This window comes from Vidua chalybeata, chromosome 15 (assembly GCF_026979565.1).
Source record: "Vidua chalybeata isolate OUT-0048 chromosome 15, bVidCha1 merged haplotype, whole genome shotgun sequence".
NCBI lineage: Eukaryota > Metazoa > Chordata > Aves > Passeriformes > Viduidae > Vidua > Vidua chalybeata.
This window is the reverse complement of record NC_071544.1, coordinates 4,191,488-4,205,839: the sequence shown is the minus strand read 5'-3', so window position 1 is coordinate 4,205,839 and position 14,352 is coordinate 4,191,488. Positions and strand designations below refer to the sequence as shown.

At 40.9% G+C, this 14,352-nt stretch overlaps 1 protein-coding gene across 2 annotated transcripts in view; it reads right to left on the bottom strand.

Annotated features, from left to right (window-relative positions):
- SLIT3 (slit guidance ligand 3) overlaps nt 1–14,352 on the bottom strand; it is a 472,224-nt gene that overhangs the window by 167,513 nt on the left and 290,359 nt on the right. For both annotated transcript variants that reach the window (XM_053956603.1, XM_053956604.1), the window contains exon 9: nt 1,831–1,972. In XM_053956603.1, coding sequence (XP_053812578.1) covers nt 1,831–1,972 — 142 coding nt within the window. The remainder of the gene's footprint in view (nt 1–1,830; nt 1,973–14,352) is intronic.

Genomic DNA, 14,352 nt, shown 5'->3' with positions numbered 1-14,352 from the left:
TTGGATTCTCCACATTCTTGCTACCTATTTTATGAAATTATGAAAAAGCAAGTCTGGGATACAGATTTCTAGCTTTCCTGCATTGCTTACTTAGTAGCAAACATTCTTGCAATGAAGTCCTTCACCTCAAGGAGTAATAGAGTAACACAACAGACTTCTAAGTCATATGGGGGAGAGGGAAAATTAGCATCAAATGATGCTTGTTTGATGTCCCATGACAAGTGAGTTTCCTGGTTTGTGATGGGTTTTCATCAACAAAAACAGTTTTAGGACTTTTTGGCAGCTTTGTCAGAGAAGGTTCTGCCTACCCATGCTAATGAAGAATGGTAGGAAGGCTGAATAAAAGATCTTTAATTAATGCTGAAACAGAGTGAAATGTAGGTCACCTTTAATAACTGTGTCAGAGCAACAGCTGTGTGTTTCAATTCTGTAGAACAGTTTGTAAGTCAAGTGTTCTTACCAGAGCAATTTGGCTTACAAGAAAACACTGAGTTAGGGGGAAATACAAGAACTAGTTGAATTCAATGCTCCCTGGGGCTCTTTGCCCACAGCATTAGAAGGACATGGATCTGCTGGAGCAAGTCCAGAGGAGGCCGCACAGACAGTGAGAAGGCTGGAGCCCCTCTGCTCCTGAGAAAGGCTGGGAGAGCTGGGGGTGTTCAGCCTGGAGAAGAGAAGGCTCTGGGAAAACCTTAAAGCCTTTTCCAGTATCTAAGGGGGCTCCAGGAAAGCTGGAGAGGGACTTTGGACAAGAGCCTGGAGTGACAGGACAAGGGAGAATGGCTTAAAACTGACAGAGGGCAGGGATGGATGGGACACTGGGAAGCAATTCTTCCCTGTGAGGGTGGGGAGGCCCTGGCACAGGCTGCCCAGAGAAGCTGTGGCTGCCCCATCCCTGGAAGCGTCCAAGGCCAGGCTGGATGGAATTTCGAGCAACCTGGGATAGGGGAAGATATCCCTGCCCATGGTAGGTGGTCTTTAGGATTGCTTCCAACCCAGAACACTCCACAATCTTATGAATTTATGCTTTATCATGGTAAATTTTGCTGTGTACCAGGATCTATACAGCAACAAGAAGCTGGATGAGTCCAGTGACCATACAAATATTTGAATTTATACTGTATAGACTGCAAAAGCTAGCTGGATATCAGAAAACTCTGTATGACAAGAACCTAAATAGGAAAAGAATTGATCTGCATTCCCTGTGGAGTAACCACAAGTAAAATGGTTTAATGTAACAGTATTTCAGGACCGCAGTAGTATGAAGCCATGGACACAGAAATAAATGATTCCAATTCCTAAAGGCAAACAAGTCTGTAAAACAAATATCTGATTCCACAACACAAGTCACAAAACTGTTAAAGAACTAGAAATAACAATGTGGAAGACAAGATACAGAAGGTAAAATCAGCAGGGACAATGGGCTCTGATGTTCTAATTCATTATAAATGCATCCTGCCAAGCTAAAAAGATATCCCTCCATCTCATGGGGAAATCACTGACTAGAAATAAGAAAGGTCTGTGAATTTTCATTTACTGACTACAGAACTGCAATTCCGGGTTTGTGAAATGTAAACACAATCTAAACTTAAGGCCTCAAGAACTTTATCTTGCTTTCAGGTAGGACAGCACTAAACTCTTTTAATTTACATTTTAAAATTATTTTAGCCCTTGGATCAAAAGAGCAAATCAAAGAGGATAACTACAATATACCTGACAACTACTTAGAACAGTTTTTAAAACGCGTGCCTTTCTTCCACACAGGAGGACATGAAATGGAATAAAAATGGAGAGACGTGGAAAAGATTTGTGCATTAGACTGGCACTTACATTTCCCAGATGTCCTCGGGGAGGTTGGCTGGGATCTCTGTTAAGCCCCTTCCCCGACAATCCACGACGTTGTTGCTGCAGGTGCAGGCAGAGGGACAGGTGACGGAACTGGCGCTGCACGACGGGGGCTCGGACGGGGAACCTGGGACACCAGGAACACATTAAATGCTTTTAAAAAATGATTGTGAGACTTGAACAACAAAATACTTCAGGCTCTGAGTTTTGCAGATCCTCTGACTATACAAAGTAATCATTTATTTGCAAGTGAATCTAATATTCTACAAATCAACTGTAGAGAAAACAAGGGTTACTGTGTTCTTATTCCTCCTCAGCCTCCACTCTATCAATCTCTTTCCCTCATGAACACTTCCTTGGTCACCTTCATGCTCACCCATATCAATTCATTCAAAGATTTTGAAATTAAGCTTTAGGATCAAGTAGTATTTCCAAAAGTTATCTTTGTCTAGAAGTTTCCATTACACAAACACTTCTTGAGTACTTCTACATATTGAATGAAGACTCTCATCAGAGACAACATCTGTTTTTGAAATGAGGTAACCTGTTATGGTGTGAAGACTGGGAATATAAAGCCTTTTTTTTCAAGAATAGACAATGCAGTTAATGGAAACATAAAAATAATTTAGAAAAACATAAGTTCAAACCTTCAAACTCTTGCTTAAGCTAGACACAAAGACACAAAGCTACACACAGAGCACAAGGTGTAGCACGAGGACATTGCTCTATACAAATTCTAGTCAATTCATTAGATTCAGGCTTAATTAAGTGTCATTACATTTTTTTGAAACTGTAGCAATTATGTCAATTTTACTCAAATGGTTATGATTCCTACATTTAAAGTTTTGATATATGCACACATTTAGCCATAGATAAAATGGGTTTGCTATGCTAATTGAGGTTATCAAGATGTAGCAGTTATTGGTTTATTTATAGTGAGTCATATTTCCAAAGTACATGGAAAACAAGAAGCCTCAAGTATCTTTATGTTGAGATACAGATGGCTAAATGTGAAGGCTTGTGCTGGTAAGAAGTGACAAAAATCATAAAAGATTGGCCTTTTGGGTGGAAAAATAAAAACATCACAGTTTTAAAAAATCAAAACACTGATACATACAAAAATATGGAAAAACTATTCACTGAAGCTGTTCATTCTTGGGTTTTTTTGTCTTTGAAAAGACCCATGATGGATACTTTCACATATTCTAACTACAACTGATAAAAAGATAAAAAAAAGAAAAAATTATTTGTACCAACTCCTAACTCAATCTTCCTTAGGACAATTAAACATTTTAAGAAAAATGCAACATTCCGATAAATTTCCTCACTTGATTTATGCTTCCATACTCTCTTGGTTTAGCTCCTAACTCCGCACAGCAGTGTCAGCTTGTATAGAAAGCTACACATGTCCCTGCTTTCACAGCCTTGTAAACAGCACAGAAAAGTCAATATCCTAAAGAGATTCCAGTGGCATCTCTAAGTGACATTAATTTCAAAGGCAGATACAGTTTGAAAGGACATCAGCCTTAAACTTCTGCAGGTGACTTTACACATGCAGAGGGAGCCCTCCTGGAAAGCAAAACACAATTACTGTGGAATCATTCCTTCCATTAAAAAGGTGTTGAATTCTGATGGGAATTAACTTCAATTTGTCTGAGTTTCCTTAAGTTCAAGCACGCTGTCATCCACTTTAAATATTATTTTGTAACCTGGGATGACAGAACTCCCTTGTATTAAAACACAATGTTGAGTTTTAGGATAAAATCACCATTTCAATTGTGGGCAAAACATTGCCAAATTCAAATACTGGGTTTGAAATGTTTTTATTGGTTGATCACCTGACTTACTGTCGGGACACCAGAAGAAAACTCTGGGTTTCATAGCACTGACTTTTAAACACGGATAAACAAATTAACATTGATGTTAATCAGAGCTCTGAGTGGCTGCATTTTGGCAGTCCAGACCTCAGAGCTCCAATCTAGAAATTTGTGCATGGGCAGGGGTCAAATACATTCTTTATGAGAGTGGGCAAATGTTTCTACCAGGAGATGATCCTAATTATCCCTTCTCTTTGCTAAAATATCCTCTCATTTATAGTTCACTCTCCAACCACCTTGACAGCTGCAGGTAAGGAGTTTTCCATCAACAGTCTTTCATCTCAAGACAGAGACCATTTTAGTGTCACCCTGAAGAGTCATCTGGGCTAAAAAATACTGTAAAAATAATTCAATAATGTAATTAAAATCTAAATCCATATGCATATGGCCCAAAGAAACAAATTCATATTTATCAAGCAACCTGAACTTTGATTTGTTCCAATTTCAAAATCTTATTAATGGCTTAACACAGTCTATACATGTGACCATGCATTTAACACAGTAGTTAAGTGAACTACATAGGAAAAACCAATGTCACTAATTAAACGTGTACATGTATAACAGGCAGGACAAGAAGCTCTCTTGGGTTTGTTTTCTGGCCATAGAAATGCAGGGCACACATACCACCACTGTCAATTTTCAGATTTGCTGCAAAATTAGCAGAAATCTGCACAGCAGCACTGCCAGCTTTGTCTTTCATGGAGTCTAAGGTTTCTGTAGGATTTAATTGTGACTACTTCCAAAAGTAGTTTATATTGCCTCAAAATGCACACAGCCCTCTGTTGTGTTTGTGTAAGAACAAGAGGTTTGTTCTTGGACCTGATCACCTACATCTTACACTTTCTCTTTGTCTGTTACCCTGCGGTACAATAGCCAAAACAAAAGGAAGGATGAGTGAGTTCAAATGAGCTACTGTATGCCTTTAGGGACAGGGAGAAATTATCAAATTAGGAAGAAACTTCAGAGCAATCCTTGTTCTCTGGGAGGTAAAGAGTTGGCAACAAGGTCAAATCTTCCACACAACCGTTACCATCTCCACGTCTGATGTGCTTTCTGAAGAGGCTTTGTAGCAGAGGAAAAACGCATTTTGCACAATTATAACGCCACAACATACCACTGTGGGTTGGAGTAGCAGCAGCACACCCACTTTTTGTTAGGGCACAGCATCACTGAAGCTGATGTACTGCCAGCTGGAGCTCTAGAGCCTGCTGCTGCCACCATGGCATCCAAACCAACAGCAGGAGGGTCAGTGGAGCTCAGCCCAGCACCGCCCAGCTGCGGTGATGCAGCGCTGCAGAGAACTAGGAAAGGCAGGGCATGCGAGGGGGGGTGGATAAAGCAGTCTGAAAAGGGAGAAAAGACTGAAACAAGTCTTTGTGGAACAAAAAGCAGGTAGCAGCACTAGCATCAGAGAATCATTAATGCTGGAAAAGATCTCCAAGAGCACTGAGTCCAGCCATCAACACAGCACTGCCAGGACCACCTCTAAACTAGGTCCCCAAAGCACAACAAGCACATTTCTTTCTTCTTCATAAGCAAAAGTAGGTCTAGACTGTATGTTTCTGAGATTTTTAAGGATAAAATTACTTTGTGTATAAATTGCTATTATCCTGATGAAATGCTTTTGCTTATATTTTTCCTTTGCAAAGAACAAAATACTGTACTGCACGTGCACACCCAACAGGCATCTAGCACATATTCCATCAGCTCTCACACAAAAAATCATCTGTTAAGGTGAATGTTTCTTGAATAACATTAGAAACAGAATTTCAAATCTGACTTGGGTTTAATGGCCCCACTTCAATGAGGATCCATTGTTTGCAGATCTATAGAATTAAAGCACAAAAAATTCCAAGGGAGTTGAATCAGTTTAATGTTTGTATTGTTGTGGGGAAATGTTTAAAAAAAGGCTGGTCAAGAAAACAAGTCTAAGTAGGCTATGGAATATAAAGTTATTAAAATTTGGCTATGACATTCATAGGTTTGCAGACTATAAGCCTACAGATGACCAAGGGTCCTGATACAACACAGCCTCTAAAGAAGGGTATCTGAAACCTAAAAATGAATTTTCCTGTTGCTGCCAGTACTTTTTCAAAAGAAAAGACACAGAAAGGCAGAAATATTTCAAGATTTCTCTTTGTGTCCTTCACAAGTGCAGTAAACTCCTCACAGCGTGGCTGCAGCAAAAGGAAATGGCCACAGACAAATCAGCTGCATTTACATTATTCCCCTTCTGAAGTTGTTTTCACAATCTGTCATCCTGCCATTGCAGATTTTTTATAATACTCAGCAGCCCTAGTTCACCACCACGTTAATTATATTTTTCTCTGAGATAAAAATCATCAACTCAATCATACATTTTGCTAAAAGAAAAACACTAAAAAAATGTGGAAGCCGGGGTAGGAGCATGATTAACAAAAATTACCGTGCTTTTTTTTTTTTTTTTTTTTTTTACCTGATGCAGTGGAATGACAGTGTCAATAATTATGGTAGTTAATATCTGGCACCACCTTAATTTACAGCCTCAGACTATGGGTTAGGGGAAAAGAGGAAAGAGAGGGGAGACCTAAGACCCAGAAGTTTACAGAGAAATCAAATGCTTTTTTCAAGTCAGTCCCTCATTGGCCTCCTTTAAGAGCAGCAAACAGACTAATATTACAATTAGAATAGAATTGTTATGGTGTATAAATGAACAGTTTAAATGTCACAGGCACCTTAAATAAATTTTGCAATTACTAAATAAATGAAATAATCTCATTTGCACTGACACCCAATTACAGCACACTAAGCAGTGTGTTTTATTACCTCCTCACCTCTCCAATCACTTCTGCAGCAGCTCCTTTCCACCAGTAAAATGTTAGTTATTTGTAAAACATGTCAATGGATTTTAAGATAAATCTGACAGGACTTCCTAGTTAAAAACCTGTGCTGACTTTACATCATTTGAAGTATATCAGACACAAAATTATTGATCAATAAACAAAACACTACAAGTATTGCAGATCCATGGATATAGTATGACCTTTTTGGGTGTAATTAAATAACTCATTGGAAGTTCTGACCACGCTGGGATATCTGAAATCAATTCCTACTGCATGAGCCATAGTTTGCACTAGATTGCCAGTGATATGAACTAATTTATTCCACACCACCTAAAGCAGATGCTGCTCCTGATTGATGTCTGCATTCCTGTTTAAAGGGACATTTGAGCACAGAGTCCTGCAGAGAGAGATGGGCAAGGGAACCACAACTGACCATATGCAAAATTAACATTCCTTATTGAGGGCAAATATTCCTCTAATGGACAAAATTTGTACGAATTTGTTTATCCTACACAAATGTGCAGCAAATGGCTTAAGCAAATATTTCCATCTATGGTTGTTCAACAGCTATTTGCTGAGCACAGCTTTAAGATTTATGATTAGTAACTTAAGCCCTAATTGATGTTAATAGCATTGAGTTCATGGTATGCAAAAACTTGCCAGTCATGAATGTTCATTATTTGATTCAAGTCCTCTGCTTTGCTGAATGTTCCCAAAGAGTAAATTTATCTGTTAAAAATTCATGGCACATAAGCACAACAGTTCTGTAAGGCAAAAGTCAACACTAATCAGTTTACAAATAAATATCAAAGAATAAAACTGGAAATATCCAATTACACTGAAAGGAAGGTCTGGCTTAATGAATGAAGCCCACTTTATTCTACAAAATCCTACTTAGTTTCACAATCGATCAGTAAAATAACACTGAAAAAAAAAGAGAAATCTTGAAAATCAGACCTTACTTCACACTGCCTTTCCTAAAAGCACAAATATTGGAATTATTTAATTAACAATAATAGCACGACAATTATGTGGAATAAGAAAAATAAACTAAGAAAAATGAAAAAAAAAGTAGAATAAAGAAGCAGCCTCAACCATAACAACTGAGGTTGAATGGGTGAATTTGTTCTTCTGAAGGATTAAAAAACCAGAACCTGCAAGACAACTGAAGTCGATAAAACTATGACAAAAGTGTTTTTCTCACAGGGAAATTTATTCCACCTAAGCCTTCCAAAGGAGGGGTTGAAAATATCTCTTATGCCCTGTACCCACTCTGAGCCTTTTTTTAAAAGGTCTTTCTCCAACCCTGTCAACACAGGCATGCTCATCTTAAAGCAGGTAGAACTTACCTTTCTAACTACTGCACCACAAGGAAGGCTGCTAGTGTGCATTTGGTTCTCTGGCTTTGGACCCTGCCTGTTCTTCCAAAGACTAAAAAAATTCTAACAGAAGATCTTAAAAGATGTAGTGCTCCTGCAGCTCAAATGGTGCCCGTGCACAGTCATCTCATTAATGCCAACTCCACAATTTGTATCAGCACTCTTGAAGGTGCACATGAAGTGACATTTAAAAATAGGTCCAGAAATAATACAGTGAACTTATAAATATATTCAAGCATAAAAATGAAGAGGAATATAAATTATTTAAGTGAAAGGATGCCACCTGCACAAGGTTAAAAGATAGATAATGGTCATGATCAATTGTGAGCCAGTGAAGAGAGTACAGATCTAAACAGGTGATCCATCGTGGACTGCTCCAGAATGAAGTTTGATAAAGTTATGGAAGGAACAGAAATTGTTTAAGACTACTCAGTCCTTGGACTTTGATTTACTGCTCTTTGAAAAGGAGGTTTAAATACTACATGATTTTGTTTGCTTGCGTGTTTGTTTCTGCCCCCCTATCTTCATCCTGCTGCAGCAAGCACGGGGCTGTCCCTGCCTTGGCACAAAAGCTGCTCTCTTCAGGAGGAGGAGGGGGAGGGTGGGATTCAATGCAGCCAGAGGCATTACAGATTGACACAGCCATTCAGAGATGGCAGACACAGTGGGACATGTCTCCTGATAATGACATCCAAGGGCTCCAGTCTGGTCATGAGCTTCCCCATGGACAGATCTGGAGAGAGGAAATGCTTTTTTCCAGGTCAGTGGGCAAGAACTGAAGAGTGAGTCACCATCCCCTTCCCTGGCTGCCTTGGGATTCCACAGACCAGATTCTTTGGCATTTGGGACATACTAAGGAAGGCAGGGAAAATAAAGACATTTCCTGGGACAGGCTGGGGTTGCTGCCTCTGGTCTTTTGCAAGAGGCCCCTGGTACATTCAAGCACTTTAGGGCGTCTGGAAATTATAGAATGAAATTCTTACAGATCTTCAGAGCTAAACACGTTAGCCTGCCATTCCAAGGGGTAAATTCAACAAGCCAGGAGATCCCTTCAGTTTGGCTACGGGTGTTGGTGCCCAGCTCTGCCAGGGAAGCTGCTGTGGGAAAAGGCCAGGGCAGTTCTGGCTGCTTCCACTGGGCTCCACAGCTGAGCCTGCCCATGCAGCTCCTGGTGCCCCTGTCAGAGTTCACCTGAGAAAGGGCAGAGATGTGCTAGGCAGCAAGGAGTGAGGGAAAGCTGTGAGGAACAGCCCTGGGAGCAGCCAAGCCAGAGAATGAGACAGGGAAGGAGGTGCTGGAACAGATCCTGGTTTCACCTCAGTGCTGTGAGGAGGGGGGGTATGAGCAGCCAACCCACCACAGGTTATATAACATCACTAATTTCACTGTCAATAAAGCAGAAATTCACACAAACCTGGTGGTGACTGTATGCAACTTTGCATCTGCCCACTATTAATTTCTTAATTTTATAATTATTTTATAAGCAGCTCTATGCTTGCCTTCATTATTCTTATTAATTGATAAGTGAGTTGCCAATCACCTACATGAATTAAACAGAAAAAGTCTACAGATTTCATGCACAGGCTCCTCCACATACTCAAAGCCAACCCTGTTCCTCTGTATTTACCACAACTGCTCTCTGTGAAACAGCTCCAAGCACAGCTGTGGTACTGCCATGAAGCATTTTTTTCTTTCTGTACCAAAATACTACCAACATAACTACTCATAAAACAAACCACCAGCTTTGGACATTAACATAAAAGCTAATCATGTTATTATTTTTACAGCAACAGTTCAAAAGCTCAGTGGCTGAATAATTATACCCCAGCCTGCCATCATTAAATAAGCATTAAAGGGCTATACATACTGCTCTGGGGAAAAGAGAGTTCCAGAAAAAAGGGCTAATTATACTGAAAGGTAAGACATCATTTTCGGTAATAAAACTAAATTTACTGTAATTAAAAGCCAATTTTCAGCTTTGGTCTTTAAAGAAATATTAAGTGCTGTAATAAATACATATTTATCCTTCAGATTCACAAGATGGTCCCCCAAATGAAAAACACCATATGTGGCATCTTACATGCTAAGCAAGTCAAGAAGTAAATTCCTACAGTATGAAACATCATCACTGCTAGTGCTAGAGTAAATTTAGATTTGTAATAAGAAACTTCACAGAAACTGAAAACAAACAAACTGATAAACAGTGATTAGTATCTCTCCAAATTTCATATACAATTTCATTTGAGGAGCAACTAACAAATGCACAGTACTGAAATGTTTCTTCAGACTAAATGTTAATGTAAGTTTGTGGTAGCAAATTGTAACAGCAGGTAAAAATTCCATCAGTGTTCCACAAAAATTTCCCAAGATCAAATTTAAACAGCAATTTTTACCAAAAGGCTTTAAAAATCTTTAAATCCTTCCTAGACTCCATTGTAAGAGCACTTACTGGGTCTGTGGATGGTGACAAAAAGCAAGAACAGTGAGAAAAGAGTTGCCACCATCTAAGGTGACTCAAGGGTCACTCTTTGGAAAGGAGTCACAGTTAGATGAAGTGGTTAAGGTCCCTTCTAAAAGCAATAAAACAATGAGGGAGTCCCACAAGGCAGAGAGTGACCATTCAAACACACACACAAAGGTCTCCTCCTCCTCCTCTTCCTCCCAGGTGGCTTATCCAGCTCTTTACAAATGAGGGCCATTGGCAGCTCATCTGCATGAACAGGGATGGGCTACATGGAGAGGAACGCTCCTGAGGAGCCACTGCCCTGCACCAGCAAAACCTACATCCCAGCAAAACCTGCATCCCAGCAAAACCTGCATCCCAGCAAAACCTGCATCCCAGCAAAACCTGCATCCCAGGAAAACCTGCATCCCAGGAAAACCTGCATCCCAGGAAAACCTGCATCCCAGCAAAACCTGCATCCCAGCAAAACCTACATCCCAGCAAAACCTGCATCCCAGCAAAACCTGCATCCCAGCAAAACCTGCATCCCAGCAAAACCTGCATCCCAGCAAAACCTGCATCCCAGGAAAACCTGCATCCCAGCAAAACCTGCATCCCAGCAAAACCTGCATCCCAGCAAAACCTGCATCCCAGCAAAACCTGCATCCCAGCAAAACCTGCATCCCAGCAAAACCGGCATCCCAGGAAAACCTGCATCCCAGCAAAACCTGCATCCCAGCAAAACCTGCATCCCTGCAAAACCTGCATCCCAGGAAAACCTGCATCCCAGCACAACCTGCATTCTCAGGAAAACCTGCATTCTCAGGAAAACCTGCATCCCAGCAAAACCTGCATCCCAGCAAAACCTGCATCCCAGCAAAACCTGCATCCCCAGGAAAACCTGCATCCCAGCACAACCTGCCTTCCCAGGAAAACCTGCATCCCCAGGAAAATCTGCATCCCCAGGAAAACCTGCATCCAAGCAAAACCTACATCCCAGCACAACCTGCATCCCTGCAAAACCTGCAACCCCAGCAAGACTTGCACCCCCAGCAAGACCTGTATCCCCAGCAAAACCTGCATCCCAGCAAGACCTGCATCCCAGCAAACAGTTCCTGCCCCTGTTTAGCTTCCAGGAGCACCAATCCCCCGTGCTGGCAGTGCCTCCTGTGCCACTGCTGCCTGTGCACACACAGACTGCAGGGTGTTTTAACCACGAGCAGATGGGGGGAGTTCCTGTCCCCATGCACTTTTCCTTTGGCATCTCCTGAATGCTCTCATTAAGGTGCTAAGCCTGAGGAGTGCTATTTTTTTAGCTACTTGTTGTTGGTTGTCTCCTCAGCAACATGCTATGAAGTTATCAGGAAATGGAGCAAGACAATCTCCTGAGTTCTGTGGTCTGGCCAGAGTAACAGCTCTGTTTGAAGACTGTTTGACCTCACCCAAACAAATAAATCTGCTTCCTTATTAGGGCTTCCAGTCTGCATGAAGCAGCAGGAAGCTAACATATTTTCCTCTTTATTATACCTCAGCTGCAGTCTTACCTCACGAATCAGAATATCTAGATCTTCAATCAAGATTTGGGTCAATCCAGTGTTTTCTCAAAATCAGTATCAGTTTACTTAGCCAGAAAACACTTGGCTATGGTAATAATTTCTCTTGAGTCAATTTCAGACTGAAATGTAAGTTATTTAGTCCAAATTACACATCCTGATTTTCTTTACATTCTTTGAGACTCTCAGAATGGGAACTAAGGATCAAGAATCAAAGAAAATGGTTTCTAATATAAAAAGATAACAGTGTGTGGATCCACCTTCCTTCTCCTACAATGCATGTTTCATTATTAAAGAAAACTATCTTAGAAAAGTACTAATAATCACATATTTTAGACTTACAAATTTAATCAACTTAGAAATATCAGTCTCTAGTCTAGCCTAAGAAATCTTACCCAATCTTCACACTCCAGTGTAAACACTGTCCACTATCAAACTACTGGCCAAAACGAGAACAAATCTGGCCAGCAGCTGAAATATGTGATAGATCACAGTACAAGACACAATGCTCCTGTTTAGATGCACAGATATTCTCACATATATACTTAGGAAAACCAGGACAATTCATCACTGCAGAAAAAAAATTCCAAATGGGGTCAGTGGCTTCTGCACAGAGTACCCTGAAAAAACCAAGGTGCTGCTGATGACATAACTTCATGAATCCACTGCTTTGTTTGCAAAGCTTTACAGCTGTTGCAGGTGAGAAAACACATAATAACTTGACATAACTGATCAATACATAAGCTAATTTCAACTTCAATAAGCAAGGAGCAGGTAGAAGAAAAATCAAAGAGCCATAATAAAACTTATATGAGAGGAAAATGAAATAAAATTACTATCATGAGGAGGTCAGAGGAGGACAAGAGACAGACAAATAGGCAGAGAAAGAGAGAGAATGTGTTTGAGAGACACAGACAGAGAAGGAGAAGTGAGTCCAACAGTGAAACATCTGAGCATAGGAAGGAAGCTGGGTTTGATCCAGGCAAAGATGAGAAAGCTTTAAGAGGTACTGAGCATAAGCCAGCACCCCCAGATGCTTCTCTGCTACCTAAGGGAGTATAAAAATAAACATCTCTCAAAGACCAGAATGCAGGTAGTGTTTCAACTGACACTGTCTTTGCTTACTGCACTGATTTTTCATCACAGAAGCATGGCAGTGAACGGCAAAGCTATGGTGGAGAGAGGAAAAATACATCATGCTACCTATGTAAAATACACCCTGCCATCCACGTGATTTGTATTTCACATGGATCCCATGATCCATGTGAAATGAACCCCTTATCCATGTGAAATACACTCTACTATCCATGTGAAATACAGCCCTTATCCATGTGAAATACAGCCCTTATCATGTGAAATACACCCTGTTATCCATGTGAAATACAGCCTGCTATCCATGTGAAATACACCCTGCTATCCATGTGAAATACAGCCCTTATCCATGTGAAATACACTCCTTATCCATGTTAAATATACCCCCTATCCATGTGAAATACAGCCCTTCTCCATGTGAAATACACCCCATGATCCATGTGAGATATACCCCTTCTCCATGTGAAATACACCCCACTGCCTTTGTGCAGCACATCAACAAAGAGCTCATCCTCTGGTGCCACAGAATTTCCCCTTCACATCCCACCTTGCAGGAGACTCTCTCACCAAAGGCATCCCAGAGCTCCATAGCCAACTGTGCAGGAGGAAGAGGCTGTTTGGAGATTTCTCCAGGAACAGATGGCCTTGAAGGCAAAGGCCCAGGAAGGCTGCTCTGTCAGGGGTGGCTCTGGAGGAGACATTCTGCTGCAGGGAGGGGACAGCTTGCTGAAGGAGCCAGCCAGAAGGCCCTGGTGGGTGACAGGAGTGCCAGCAGCACGTGGCACTCTCCCCTGATGGTGAGAAGCCATCTAGTCCCAGCCCCACTCTGCCCCTGACCTCTCCCCTTCTCCTCAGTAACACAAACCCAACCAGACACATTTCCAAGCCTCTCTCCAGGCAACTGTGCACTGTTGAATCCTGCACCTTCGCCTCCAGCTCTGAGCCAAATGCTCAAACAAGAGAAACTTGGAGTAGCTTCTCCACTGCTCTCAGGTGACCTACAAACACCATTTGAATCAGCTCTTTTATAATTTGTAACAAGTTGAACAACATTTTTGAAAGACTGACACCCAGGTTACACAGGTATGACTCAGTTTACCTCGACATATCTGCACATAACTCTGGAGAGATTTTGTTCCTAATGCAAACAACATGGTGCAGGACATGTCCACAGGGAAACCAGCAACGTGGGTTTATTTATGGCACTTCTCTATCATTATTTCAGTTCTTCTTTTTCCACTTGTAGCATTCAAAATCTATTTCCAAATAAACATTTCTCATAAAATTATAAAAGATCGCTATTTTTGCATAGGGTTCAAAGAGTGAAGAGGAGTCAGCTTT